This window comes from Rhagoletis pomonella, unplaced genomic scaffold, assembly GCF_013731165.1.
Source record: "Rhagoletis pomonella isolate Grant_MI unplaced genomic scaffold, Rhpom_1.0 Rhpom_scaffold_00016, whole genome shotgun sequence".
Lineage (NCBI taxonomy): Eukaryota > Metazoa > Arthropoda > Insecta > Diptera > Tephritidae > Rhagoletis > Rhagoletis pomonella.
The window spans coordinates 4,128,985-4,144,015 of NW_023458570.1; the positions used below are offsets into that span (position 1 = coordinate 4,128,985).

The window sequence follows — 15,031 nt, forward strand, 5'->3', positions numbered from 1 at the left end:
ATAATATTGCTGCAACTATGTCAGTGATCAGTCTGGTCCTCAAGTCAATCCTTCACGCTTTTACTACTAAATATACGTTCTACTGAAGCATTAGAAAAGGGCTATATTTATTAGTAATGCAGATATAATTTTTTTAAATTGGGAAACTTATATGAACCTGAAGAATTTTTGAATTAAAAAATTTTTCCTATAATTTTCTGGATCTAATGAGGAGTCAACATGAATATCCTTATGACCGAACAATGCGTGTTCTCTCCATTCGTTACCGACATTTTGCAAGTTTAAAATAAGTTGAACATATAACGATGGAATGATGGATGGAATGAAAAAAATTATCAATAATATTTTGAATATTCAGCAGCAAATGCAGATGTGCTTAAGAGCGAAAAACACGACACAAGCGGCTTGACAAACCAAGCGAAATTTCCCTTTCCTTAAAGCTATTTATTTTCTTTTATTGTCAAATTTATCAAAAACATAGCTAACATAACATTTGGTAAAACTAAAACACGGCTAGTAAAAAAAAAACAAATTAACTACGTGTAACGATTCATTTTACTGAACAGATTTATCGTCACAAGATACGAATAAAGACGCGAGCTCAAAAGATGACAGCGAAAAAAGACGCGTGAAAAAAATTTCGCCGAAGAAAGACTCTTAACATAGGCGATGGCAAGAAAGCCGCGTTAACCTCTTTGAAGGCGAAAAAAGACGCATAAACTTATGTTCGAGGTCTTCTATATTTGCGAGTGTAACAGTATACGGATTCCCCAAAGAGTTTTTCTGGAATGATGTTGAATCCGTGTTTACGCCCTTTTTCACAATTTTTTTCACCTGTCCTTTTTCGTCGTCAAAACACCCAAGCGTCTATATTCGTGTCTAGTGCTCAGCACTTTGAATGATGCCATGTTCCAAATTTTAGATGGAGAAGAAAACCGTTCTCCAAGGTATATCAGTCTACGATTCATGTTTCGTGGACAGGCACATAGAATATACCCTGGGGTTTCCTTCACCAGCCCACAAAATCTACAGTCTGTGGCTACAGAAAGACCCATTTAATTCAAACGGTACGTTAACTTGCAGTATGCAGTCAGGTTGCCAGTAAGAGTTCTAAGTTCAAGGGGTCTTTCGGAGTTCCTCCTGGAAAGAGTTATGAATCTCTTTGAATCTCTTATTCCTTTTGACTTTCGCCAGTGAGCAGCAATTTGAAAACCTCCGCCTGGAATATGGTTGGGTACGAGCCCATTGGCAGACTTTTCTTGAATCTGGGTCCCAGTATGCCATAAATTATATCGCTACCTAAAGGTGTAAAGGTGCGTACTCCATTTTTTAACAGCTGAGTTTTTGATGCAGAATTACAGGTGATATGAAACTACATCGATTTTTCGCCTCTCCTGAATAATTAAAAAAAATGGACTTGGCACCTTTTCACCTTTAGGTGACGATAGAATGTTCGTATTGCATATTGGCAATAATAAGGGTTTACGTTTGTACTTAGGAATCAGGTATATTTACATGTTTGCGGCCGCCGTTATACGAACTCACCAGTGAAATATTCGTGTAAAAAAGGTTGCTAAAATATTTGGAGATACATATTTTCTATTTTGAGCAAATAGCAATTACTCATTGTCCCGAAACCTACCAAAATCCAATCAAGCCTACCTTAATTTATGTAAGATTCTCTATGCAACCCTGCTAGGTATGTTTAATTTTGACTTGGAGGTACGTTTATTGAACAAAGAGCAGTCAGATGTGTGTGTCTGGTCCTCTTATACTGTTTATATTCCATCAGGGATGGAAAACTGAATTATAAAATTGTACCCAATTTACGGAAAAGTTTACCTAAAAGTAAATAGATATACCTAAAAAGTAAATATTTATTTCTATATGAAGAAAATAGGAGGATAACAATTTTTACCGATACCATATCAACTTCTGTACTTACATTAAACAAATTTTGGCTATGAAAAGAATCTCTTCGAGCAGCGCGAAACAAAACTATGTTGTAGAAAAGGTGAATCACTTTCCTCCCAGTTTTCGATCTGATTTTTTTAAAATAAATATTTTCCGTCTACCTGGCGAAATCAACTACAGTTGCGTTACTTTGACCACCCTTCTGTATCATTTGTATGCCCCTTCATAAAGGAGGTAAGCTATTAGACCAGATGCCCGCACCAGAAAATGCATTGAAATGTCAATAAAAATAACTAAATAAAGGTACGATTGTACCAACTTTTCCATCACTGTAGGTAGTCCAGCAGCTGATTTCGTATCGCTAATTGCGCAGCTGACGTGTGTGTGAACACCAAACTAAATACCGCAATTTAAAGCTTAATTGCCTCAGCTAATTGGCCTGTTTGAGCATAGTCTTATACCATGTGCTGACCGACAACGAAAACACTTTGAAAACGAGTTTTGGGATTGTGGGCTGAAGGCTCTTCATTCCGGCTGTTAGTGTTTTCGTTGACATTTCTTACATCCTCTGATTACAGTTTTGCTACACAAAAACAAAACCAAAATGTTTTTCCCTCATTTTCTTTCCATTAGCAACCTCTCACTTTCATCCTTATTTTACTTTGGCCAGCCAATTAACAATAAATCCGAAATGGCGTATTAAAGATGATAAAATATGACTTCCACTTCGATAAATAATGGAAAAAAAACTAGTGAAGACACCGATTGGAATGAGTGGACCGTGAGTTTTCAAGTAGTTTTCAGCGAAAACTGGTTTTCGTTTGACAGATTTTACATGGACGAAAACACAAGTTTTAGTTCGAAAACCAGTTTAGCAACGAAAACATGTTTCCGATGTCGGTCAGAACATGGTATAAGAAAGCTGTTACAACAGGAAAAAAACAGTGATACATTTGTGTTCAGTTTTCCTGTTTTTATTTATGGGCGCGTGTGAATCGGTTAGGGTACAACCACACAGGAAGCGGAGCCGAGCCGAGCGAAGCCGTTCCGAGCTGATTGAAGCTTTCAAATTACTGTGGCTATATGAAAGTGTTCATACAGCAAGCTTTTTCATAACCTTTCTGGAGCTGAAAGTAAAGCAGGTTTTGATTTTGAACTTTCTATTAAATTTTTCAGCTTCATGCCGCTGCTGGAATTAAGATATCAAGATAATCAAATAAAAATGAATTTTACAACCAATCTTTTGAATAAAATTTAGCAAATATTTTTCCCGATTCCATGAAAAAATCTCCGCTTCGCTTCGTTCAGTGTGGACACCAGCAGCTTCGCTTTGTTCCGCCTTGCTTTGCTCGGCGCCGCTCTGCTTTCTGTGTGAACACACCCTAACAAAGTTCTATGGGGAAAGCTGTTGAATAATATTTTTACTATAGTGAGATAGTTGTGCCAATCTGCTGTGTGAAATGGAATCTTTTTTGAGAGCAGTAAATTTTTGATAACCGCAGATTTATGCGGAATAAAATATTGCAAATTGAATTGAAATTAATATTTTAAGAAAACATCTACCATCGTTGATTACAATGCATCAATTTGAGCTTTTATTTAATGAAAAATTACACATCAACAATCTTTGCGATTGTTAAAATTTTCTATGCATTTGTAAAAAATTTCACTAGCCTCATGAGATACTGAAATTTTAATCACCTCATAGTTGTCAAAAATTTACTCGCCGCGAACTTTGTTACTGAATCACACACGCTCTATGTAAGTAATTTTCTGCAGTGGAACATTTTCCAGTATTCAGATATATGAATAAAATTTATAGCAAGTAATTAAACAAAAATATTTTCAAGACAAGCTTTTATACCTGGTGAACATAATAAAGCCTTGTAAGAAGTTCTAGTTCCATTTCCAATAAAATAACCGCCCAATTCTGTGTTTTCTTGATAAATTATTTGTAAAGAATTTTTAACAAGATCTTTATCTCAAGTAAAAGCTCCCACCGCATTCTGTGTCAATATTTATAAAATAAAAAGCTCTACGATTTCCACATGAGGGGAACTGATTTCCACCTGAATAGAACTCATTTTATTGTCACATATGAAAAATATGAATTTAAAATCAAACAAGTAAGAAAGTCTAAGTTCGGGCGGCGCCGAACATTAAATACTCGGCGCAAGTATTAAATATATGATTTTCACCTTTCCGAAAGCTACCGCTACTCGGTAAGCCGGGATGTATCAATTTTGAGTAAATTAGCGTCCTTAAATTTCGAAATATTGAAGTTTCAAAATATCATATATTGAGATTTCAATAATATTCAACGCTTTGTATTTATGTGGCAAGCACAATAACCAAGTTTGGTACAAACTGGTAGAACGGTTACCGAGATACATATACGTGATTATAAGTGGGCGGTGCCACGCCCCTTTTCCAAAATTTTATCATAAATGTATTTCTTGGTAATGAATTGTTGCAAGCATCAATTTTGAATAAATTAGACTTAATATTTACTGATTTATCAAAGATTGCGTACTTCTCCAAATTACCGTTATATAGCATGTGGGCTTGGTTATTGTCCGATTTTAAAAATTTTTAGCCATTTGGTATGCTGTAGCAAGGCGAACAACTGTACCAGGTTTGGAAGAAATTGGTGGAGCGGTTACCAAGATATACACATGTAACCATAAGTGGGCGTGGCTACACCCATTTTCCAAAAATTTATAATATTCTTATTTTTTGGCTAAAAGTTATTGTAAATATTAATATTGAGTGAATAATCTTCAGTAGTTACTAAAATATCGCAGTTCTCGTATTTCTGAAAATTACCGTTATATGGGAGGTAGGCGTGGTTATTGTCCGATTTTGCCCATTTTCAATACCATCCGTCATACGCTTAATCGATCATTTATGTATACATTTGTCTATATGTATCGATACGTTTTGCCTGTTACCAACTACCGGTATGTGAACAAAGTTATAATACCCTATTTCACAAGTGCGCTCGGGTATAAAAAGCTTTTGACTGCCGTAGTCGAGTAGGTAGAGATGTCGACTAGAGCTGGAAAACGACCATCGATAGTTTCGATAGTCGATAGTCACAACTATCGGTAGCATCGATACTATCAAAAATGTCGACACTATCGATAGTCCTATCGATAGTTTTGATTAAAAAGTCCAAAAATTAAACATAACAACATTTATTGAAAATGGCCATATTTTTGTTAAGGAACAAAAGTTTATCAATGAAATGATTTGCCCTACTTTGCCAAATATCCTTTCCGACTCACAAGATAAAGCCGGTACCTCCGGCTTTTACTCTTATATAGGCGGCATACACTGTGCGTCTGACTCCCGAGTCATTTATGTACGTGTTGACTCGCCTTTCACTACACACAGTTGAATCATTCACAGTCAGTCCAGGAGTCATGTCGGTGTAACTAACACAAATTTGTTTTCACAAACACATCCCAACCGACTCGCGAGTCAGACGCACCGTGTATGCCGCCCATTACTGAATAATGTATTTATTAGTGAAAACTATCGATAGTGCTTACAAACCCATCGATGTTTTCGATAGTCAAAAACTATCGATACTATCGATAGTGCCATCAATAGTTTTCCAACTCTAATGTTGTATATTACAAAATTTGTTTCCATAATTTAAATACTGTAAGTGCCGCCATTTGAACCGGCGACACACGGAATTATGGTCGACATCTACCTACCGGCAGTCAAGAGCTTTTTTGGTTTTAAGTTCATAATTTTCATATGTGAAAATAAAATGAGTTATACTCAGGTGGAAATCAGTTTCCCCCATTAGGGAATCGTAGAGCTTTTTATCTTCCAAACTTGGCATAGTTGTTGACCTTGGTACAACATACCAAATGGCCGAAAATTTTCAAAATCGGACAATAACCACGCCCACATCCCATATAACGGCAATTTAGAGAAATACGAAATATTTGACAAATCAGTAAATATTAAACCTAATTTATTCAAAATTGATGCTTTCAACAATTCATTACCAAGAAATACCTACTTTTATGATACAATTTTGGAAAATGGGCGTGGCACCGCCTACTTATGATCATATACATGTCTCGTTAACCGTTGTACCAATTTGTACCAAACTCGGTATGGTTATTGTGCTTGCCACATAAATGCAAAGCGTTGAAAATTATTGAAATTAGACTAAGATTGCGGCCGCTTTTCATATAACGGTAAATTTCAGAAATGCTTGAAACTTTAATATTCCGAAATTTAAGGACTCTAATTTACTCACAATTGATACTAACAACAATCTCTTGAAATCAAGTAACATTGTTTGGAATTTTGCAAAATGGGCGTGATCTCGCCCACATATAATATAATAGAATGGCGTCTACACATATGTTAGTGTTTGGCCGAGCTTCTCTTCCGATTTGTGGCGTGCGCCTTGATGTTATCACACAAAGCGGAGGGACCTACAGTTTTACGCCGACTCCGAACGGCGATTGTATTTTTATGAGAAACGTTTTTCCTATATTTTTTGCGATGTTGCTTTGACCAGGGTTTGAACCCAGGTGCTGCGGAGTGGAAGCGCGCACTGCTTACCACTACACCACAGCGGCCGACACATATGACTACATAAATTTATGTCATTATATCTAAGTGAACGTTCTATCGAAGGTGTTTAAAATAGGGGTAAAATCACCGGCCTACCACGTAGCGCTAGTTTTCGGAAAGGTGGAATACATATATTTAATACTTGCGCCTGGTATTTAATGTTCGGCTCCGTCCGAACTTAGACTTTCTTACTTGTTATTTTATAAATATTTACACAGAATGCGATGGGAGCTTTAACTCGATAAAAATGCTTTACAAATAATTTATCAAGGTAACACAGAATTTGGCGGAAAATTGATCATTTTTACATGAAATTTCTTATTGTAAACGCTTGTCAATAGTATTTTCAATCTTAATAGTTCATCAAGGAAAGAGCTTTTGATTTCTAGGCTAGAATCCCAATTTTTGATAAATAATAAAAAATTGCCAACTTATAAAAATTTTTAATTTATCAAGTGCACAGAATCGGGCTGTAAATATTTATAATGTTTACATACAAAAAAAATACGGTTTACTCGGTATTCGAAAAATCTAAAATCCAAAAAAAAACCGCTTAAAAATAAAAAAAAATATTTAAAATCGGTTTGGGAAAACCGAGTCATTCACCCTAATATATCCACAGGTATATTAACATCGATGTTTTTCCAAGCTCCACTAGTTATTAAACTGTTAATGTTAAATATGCATCATAATTTTATTTTTAGAAGATTTCTGAAGGGTACTATTGTTATTCGATCATAAAATTTTTATTTTTAACAATTTTGTATCAGTTCCATTAAAAAATTTATCTATTTTCCTTGTGAAATATATGAAAACTCAAAGTCCCGGCGCCACGGTTAAATGTTAGCCGATTTCAAAGTAAAAAATACGGGTCTTCTTATATTCGATGGATATTTATACTGTTTTCGGGGAAAAACTTTTTGGGCGACCCTAATACATACATATGTATGTATGTATTTGTATGTGATTACAATATCAAATTGTTAATATGGAACAATAAGAACACTCTATGAAAACTGAATTTCTTGACAGTTTCAAGAACTATTTTTATCTCTTTTTTTCTATTTTCAAGTGCTCAATACTTTGTGTTGCCAAGATGTACTTTATATGTATGTATATGTATGTACATTTTAAGCCAACACACTTTCATATGTGCCCAGATTGGTGAACATCACATGCAAAACACACAAACGCATACTCCTTATTCGTACTCTTACCATTTGCTACATACACATGTGAAACCCTAAGCATATAACAAAAATCATCGTATTCATGCTTTTGTATTCATTTCAATGCAAATTTCTAAAAGCATAATTTATTGAAAATATAAGCATTTGCATATATTAAATATTTAAACATAAAAATAAATTGTATGTATGTATATCTTTTCCACCACCACCACCACAACTGCCACCATCGTCGTCACCGCAAACTATCATTGCTGCATAAAATAAATTTGAATATACAACAACAATAAATTGTGCATAATCATCAAAAAATAAATAAACTTTCATCAACAACGGCTACGTACATATTACAACTCATACTCTACGTCGACGCTTTGTAGCTGTGGCGAAGGACGCGTTATGTCGCCAGACGCCAAGGGTTGTATGGATCGCAATGAATGCCTGGACTTGCCATGCCTCAATGGCGCCACTTGCATCAATTTAGAGCCACGTCTGCGTTACCGTTGCATCTGTCCGGATGGCTTTTGGGGCGAGAATTGTGAATTGGTGCAGGAGGGACAGACGCTGAAGTTGAGCATGGGCGCCTTGGCGGCCATATTGGTCTGCCTGTTGGTCATACTGAGTAAGCATACATTGAATATGAAAAACGAGAAACAAAAATACAGGAAAACGAAAGAACTTTTGCAAATCTTATGCACAGAGCGGCGCGGCATGTTCAGAATTCCAAAGCTACAAAAATAACAGCAGGCATGAAGGCAAAAAGAATTCAACGTAATCAGTGTTGCCAATTTATAAAACTAGTAGTAGTAATTAACCAACGTTGCATACTGCCTGCTAGTTGCAGCATCGCTACTGCTCGCATGCAATAGCTGCATCGTAGGCCTTTTCCTATTTTGTGTCCAAATTTTGATTACCAATTCGAATGCATAGAATTAGAAAGTTTTTTAGTCACAATTTTTTTATTCAATCCGTAATCTTGTTTTCATATTGCAAATAGAAAAACATCTTAATAATTTTTTCTTTACCATTTTAGCGCTTAGCGAAATCCAATACAAGAGATTATGTTTTAAGTTGCACTAGTTATTCGATTCGTAGCGTTGGTGGTAATGCTCTGTTGGTGTTGGTGCTACCATTATTCCGAAAGCCAAAAAGCTCGGCGCCAAAACATCATTTCGTACTTGTCTATAAGCATATACTAGCATTCAAACATAACATAGATACAACTTTAAAATATTACTATTCCTATGTACATACACTCCAACTTCCGTCTCTCGTATGAACCATTTCATCCCATTATAAGTGCAAGAACTTGCCTATGTACTAGCTACATATTCTTGCCTTCATACATCTAGCAAATACACACATACATTCCTTGTCTTATGCTCCTTTCACTCATTTAGGGCCGTCTGCACCATGTCTGATCAACAGTAACCGAAGGTAAAAACCTCCGGTTGAACAAATCGATTGCTTTATCGGTGTTATATGCAGGGAGCCGATAACGATGCTGAACTGGGTGTTAAAATTAACCAGAGATGGTGCAAACGGCCTATAGTCATTTAGTAGAATGCATGTTATTTTCTGAAACGCTTAGATTCTTCCACATGTGGACGCATAAGCACATGCATACATATTAACAAATTCGTTTTTTCTCAATCTCACATTTCATTTAAATACAATATTTGTGCAGTTTTTCGTATACATATGTGTGTGTGTGTGTGTAGATTCAACATTGTCGCATTTTCACCTTATCTTGTTTACAGGTCACAATTTCATGTCACCCTAACTTTTTATGTACATATGTATATACATACATACATACATATACATATGAAAACCAATTTTCAGCTTTTATAAATATTTTATTTGTACATTGGATTAGTCTTAAAATATTCTAACAACGTCAACACTACATTAATGTGTATGTGTGCAGTATTTACAGATGTACTATTTGTATGACATTTTTAATCGAGCGTAAGTAAATGATTTTCATCCATTTCCCTTAAACACTTTTAAATTTAAAATATCCGCAGTGCCGTTTTTTTCAAGCATTTCCAATTTATCTGCCCTTCAGACACATTTTCCATGACAAAATTTGTGTTTAAAGTGCAGATAAATTTTAAAACTTACTTAAAAAAAGACGGCCCGTAATAACATAAGTACGTAAAAATTGTTTTTTCCTTATTTTTTTGGGTCTTTACTATTCAACAACAACAAAACTTGTATGTGTAACTATGTAGTTGTTAGATATTTAAAATTACTATAAAAAGTGGTGTTTTTTATTACTATTACTACTTTTAACTATGTTATTGAGCTTTGTACAACAATGTCTTTGTTAGAAAAAGTTAAAAAAGCAACAAAGTTTAAGCGGTAGAGGTTATAGTTGCTACTTCGAAGATCAGGATCACCGCATCTCCTCTTCTTTCTCTAGACTTCAGCAGGAATCGAACCCTCAACATCGATGTGCAAAGTCAGCAATGGTAACCACTGATCTAAGCACGCCCGTAAAATCTTGTTGCTTATCCATCTCCTTATTCAACCTACTCATATGAAGTGCTGGTGATTCACCGCTAACTCAACTTGACAGGATGGTTCTATACATAAATTAGAATTATTGAATACTTTTAGCCAGGCTTATACTTGTTTGGTGTATGTTCAATCACCTCAAATTGGTTTGGTAAATGTTTGCTTAAAAATAAAATAATAAGGATGAGTCAAATTTAAAAGCTATTTATATAAAGTAAAGCGCATAAAAATTATATGCGTTATTTCCGAGAAAGAAATTGATGGCGACAGGGACCTGAGCACTTGTGTCTTTTCAATGTCACAGGATATTACGCAACCATTTCCTTTGTTGAAGAGATTCTATAATATTCAGTTCCCGGAGGTTGAATGCTGTGTTAATACCAGTACTGAGCCTGGATTCATACATTGTCGAATCTTGACTGATGGCTCCAAAACTTACTCTGGGCCAGGGTCTTTATCGAAGTTAAAGGGGATAAGCTTCACTTTTCTCTTGGAGAGTATGCTTCGGTCTTCCAGGCTGAGGTATTTACAATCGCTAAGGTCATGGACTACTGGTGGAAAATAGGTGGAGGGGAAGGAGTTTACGTGTATGCAGTGACAGCCAATCTGCACTTCAGGCAATGGACAACCCTCTAACTACTTCGAAACTAGTTCGGCAATGCAAGTTTCGACTAAATTATGTTGGCAACATTACGAACTTGCTTTACTCTGGGTGCCAGGCCACTCGAAAGTACTTGGTAATGAGACATTTGACCATTTGGCCAGAGTTGGCTCAGACAAGGCATTCATCGGTCTGCAACGAGTTTTAGCACTCCCCACTTATCCCATCGGAGCTACGATCAGGAATTGGAAGAATACTTTGATCAGAAATGACTGGGAGGCATCGAGGGTCTGCAGGTGGGCAAAGCTCATGTTCCCTTCAATCTCAAAAGGTCTGCCTAGTTTTTGCTCTCACTGAGCAGACGGGACTGCAGAAAACTTGTTGGACTGCTGACTGGTCACTTCACGTGACACAAACACGTGAATATGGTAGGCGCACATGACAACTCCATTTGCCCCTGCCTTGAAGAGGATGAGACGGTGGAACACTTTTTGTGCTTCTGCCCCGCCTTTGTAAAAATTAGGTATGAGACAATTGGCCGCGACGTGCTCTTTGACACCCAAAAATCTGTTTAGTTTTATTCGTAAATCGTACAGATTCAAAACACATTAAAAGGGACATGAAAACATTACTATGTACTATGGGCCAGCAAACGGTAAAAAGTGGCCAATATTCGAAATCTTATCGGAATGGCTTTAAACTTGCTACAGGGGGTTTTTTGGTATCGGTGATTACGAATCTGAAATGAGATTTTAAAAATTTTAAATGGCGAACAATATTGTTCAAGGTAATCGGATTCGCTTGAAACTTGTTACTCTATGATTTTTGGGCCCACTGATCACGAATTTTAAGTTATATTTCAAAAATTCGAAATGGCCCGATACGGCCGGCATAAAAAATACGCCTGTAATTAGCCTACATAAAATGTTATTTCCTAAGCCCACCAGGAGGAGACTAAACTACGAATTTAGACTTCACTTTTTGAATTTTTTGGTATTTGTTATTTTTTGTTCTTCTTTTTATATCATAATTTTTCTATCAATTACGAATGTGGACTTCACTGTTTTATTTTTTTTTTTGTATTTTGCATTTTTATTTTATTACAAATTACGAATTTAGACTTCCCTTTTTTATGTTTTTTTTTTAATTCTGGTTTCGCTTTTGTTATATGGGTCATTCCATACAATATTTACACCTCAATATTTTTTTTGGGTGAAATATATTTTTTTACATTCTTTATCGAAAACAAGAAGACACTTATTATTTGAATAAAGAATGTAAAAAAATATATTTCACCCCAAAAAAAATATTGAGGTGTAAATATTTTATGGAATGACCCATATATTTTCATTTTTTTATCAATTACGAATTCAGGTTTCACTTTTTTATTTTTTTGTTTAGATTTTTTGTTTTTTTTTACCAAAGACGAATTTAGACTTCGCGTTTCTATTTTTTTTTGTATATTATTTGTTTTTGTTTTTCTTTATTTTTTTTTTTTTTATTTTTTGTTTTTTTTTTAATTTCATCAGATTAAGGTGATTGAATGCTTCTCTCGGAAAAAAATGTTTACTTTTAGTTTTAAAATAAAATATTTTTTATTTATTTATTTATAACAGATGTACGGTAAGACATTTAGTCTTTTCATTTCACACATTTACCACTTAAATTACAAATTTGAAACTTATTTTAGACTTTAACTAACGGTAATATATTATTATCCAGAGTAAGAGTAAGGCTAAGAATAGATAAAATTAATTAACAAAGGTGAAGAAGTTAAGAGAGAGGTGCTTAGGTTACTAATTAAAGGAATATGTAACTGTAAAATTAAAGTGTGGATGAATCGTCAGCTATGTTTTACCTCATCATCTCAGAACTTATCTCAGCAACTCGGACAACTAAAAATTTAGAATTAATTATCTATACGTAGTGGCTGGGGGAAATAAGAATCAAAAATATTGTACGCCCAAGTTTGATAGGCATTTTATTTTATTACGCAATATGGCAAAATCAACTTTTTTCTGGGTATTGGCCAAAACAATTTTTTTCCAGAGATTGAGTCATAAGTAAAAAAAGTAATTTCTCCGTTTTTCGAAGTTAGCCTTCGAAGTCGAGATATGGGCCTTCGAAGTTCGAAATAGGACCTTTGGTAAAAATTTATAACACTTAAAATACAGTTCAAAATTTTTTTAAATATAATTTTTTTGATTTTTCGTAGATTATACCCTTGACCCCTTATAGCACCTGTAATATAAAGTAACGACTGGCGTACATTGTTGGACTGGGCCAAAATCGCTTAGGCGGTTACAGTGCCAAACAAGAAGAAAAGGGGGAGTTTCTTTCGTAATATTGTGTGCTTAAAGAGGAATGGGAAAGTCAAATCCAAGCGTTGAGTATTGTATTGTTAGCTAAATCCTTCCTCCCTGACGCTTCCTTTTTGCAAATAAATTCCAGTATACTTTTATTTATTATTTCCAGACATGCATCCATACATAAATGCATATATGCATATATCATAATATTCCCTTTTATATAATACATGCATACATACTAACCTCACTCACATAACAGCTTAAGTAGTTATAAATCCATAGCAACCGCTTTTGTAAGCGAAATAAATTCAACTTCTCAAATTCCCCAAATCAAATGGTTGTTGCAGAGGAAATACTCCATCTACTACAAATTCCCAAATGAACGCTACACATTGCAGCCACAATGCCACCCATCGATTTCTTTAAATCTCTTTCGATCCTTAACAGATTTACTCGTTTCGTATATGCTTTGTATTTATTTGTATAGAGTAGCATTTGCAAAATATTTATGCGTAAATATCTTCACAACAAGTACCTAACCGTATCCCACAAAACGTTGCAGCGTTTTAAATAATTTATGGTACTGGCATGGCGTCACATAACCACTCACATAATGTACTTGCAGCAATTCGCACTCAGCCTACGTTAGCCCTCGGATACCCCCTATTGTTACTAGGACTAGTCCTTAGGGATGAAACTAGGGATGTGCCGGATATAGATTTTGCCGGATAACCGGATTCCGGATATCCTGTAAAAAATAACAGCCGGATTCGGATATCCGATCGGATATCCGGTAGACTGCTTCCCTTAATAAATTTCACAATATTGTTTTTTCGCTGGCTCGTGTTCACCTCGACCTCCGCACCCTTTCTTATGCTACAGAATTTACCACTTCGAAAACACCATTACGCACACATCTGTGCGATGCTATCGCAGTGAAAAATATCATCATCATATTATAAACAAACAAAAAAAAATCTTCATCAAATTCTTTGCTTTTGAACAATCAAGATGTTTTGTTTTCTTACGTTAATTTTTGTGTAAATTATACAGAACCCGCCTATTAACCTTTTTCGTTTCCGAACGCGTAGGTCTGCCATTTCGGCACGACGAAATGAAGAGCTGTGAATGTTCCAATAAATAGTTGCGGCATTGTTGTAATTTTTTCGGAACAGATTCGCACCATCAGAATCGCACATGTGTGTTGATGCCTTATATGGACCTTACATGGTCACATTGTTTGATCAAACTGTCTTCTGTGTAATTAGATGGTTTAACATCTTCTTCTTCTTCTTATTTGGCGCTGTAACCGCCTAAGCGATTTTGGCCGAGTCCAAAACAGCACGCCAGTCATTTCTCTTCTGTGCTAACTGACGCCAATTGAAAATGCCAAGTGAAGCCAAGTCCTTCTCCACCTGGTCTTTCCAACGCAGAGGAGGCCTTCCTCTTCCTCTGTTACCAGCATCGCGGCCCGCGTTGAATATTTTCAGAGCAGGAGCGTTTCTGTCCATCCGAACGACATGGCCAAGCCAGCGGAGCCGCTGAATTTTAATTCGCTGCACTATGTCTATATCGTTGTAAAGCTCATACAGCTCATCGTTAAATGGTCTGCGATATTCGCCATCACCAACGCGTAAAGGTCCCTAAATCTTTCGCAGAATCTTTCTCTCGAAAACTCCAAGAGCCGCCTCATCAGATGCTTTCATTGTCCATGCTTCCGCGCCATACACCAGCACAGGCATGGTGAGAGAGGACTTTACTTCTCAATTGCCTACTCAGCCCAAAGTAGCACTTGTTGGCAAGAGTGATTCTCCGTTGGATTTCAAGGCTGACATTATTATTGGTGTTAATGCTGGTTCCCAAATAAACGAAGTCGTCTACTTTTTCAAACT

At 35.7% G+C, this 15,031-nt stretch overlaps 1 protein-coding gene across 1 annotated transcript in view; it reads left to right on the forward strand.

The window, feature by feature from the left end:
• LOC118749434 (neural-cadherin-like) overlaps nucleotides 1-15,031 on the forward strand; it is a 201,473-nt gene that overhangs the window by 43,713 nt on the left and 142,729 nt on the right. Inside the window, exon 5 of the mRNA XM_036484236.1 lies at nucleotides 8,087-8,328. Coding sequence (XP_036340129.1) covers nucleotides 8,087-8,328 — 242 coding nt within the window. The remainder of the gene's footprint in view (nucleotides 1-8,086; nucleotides 8,329-15,031) is intronic.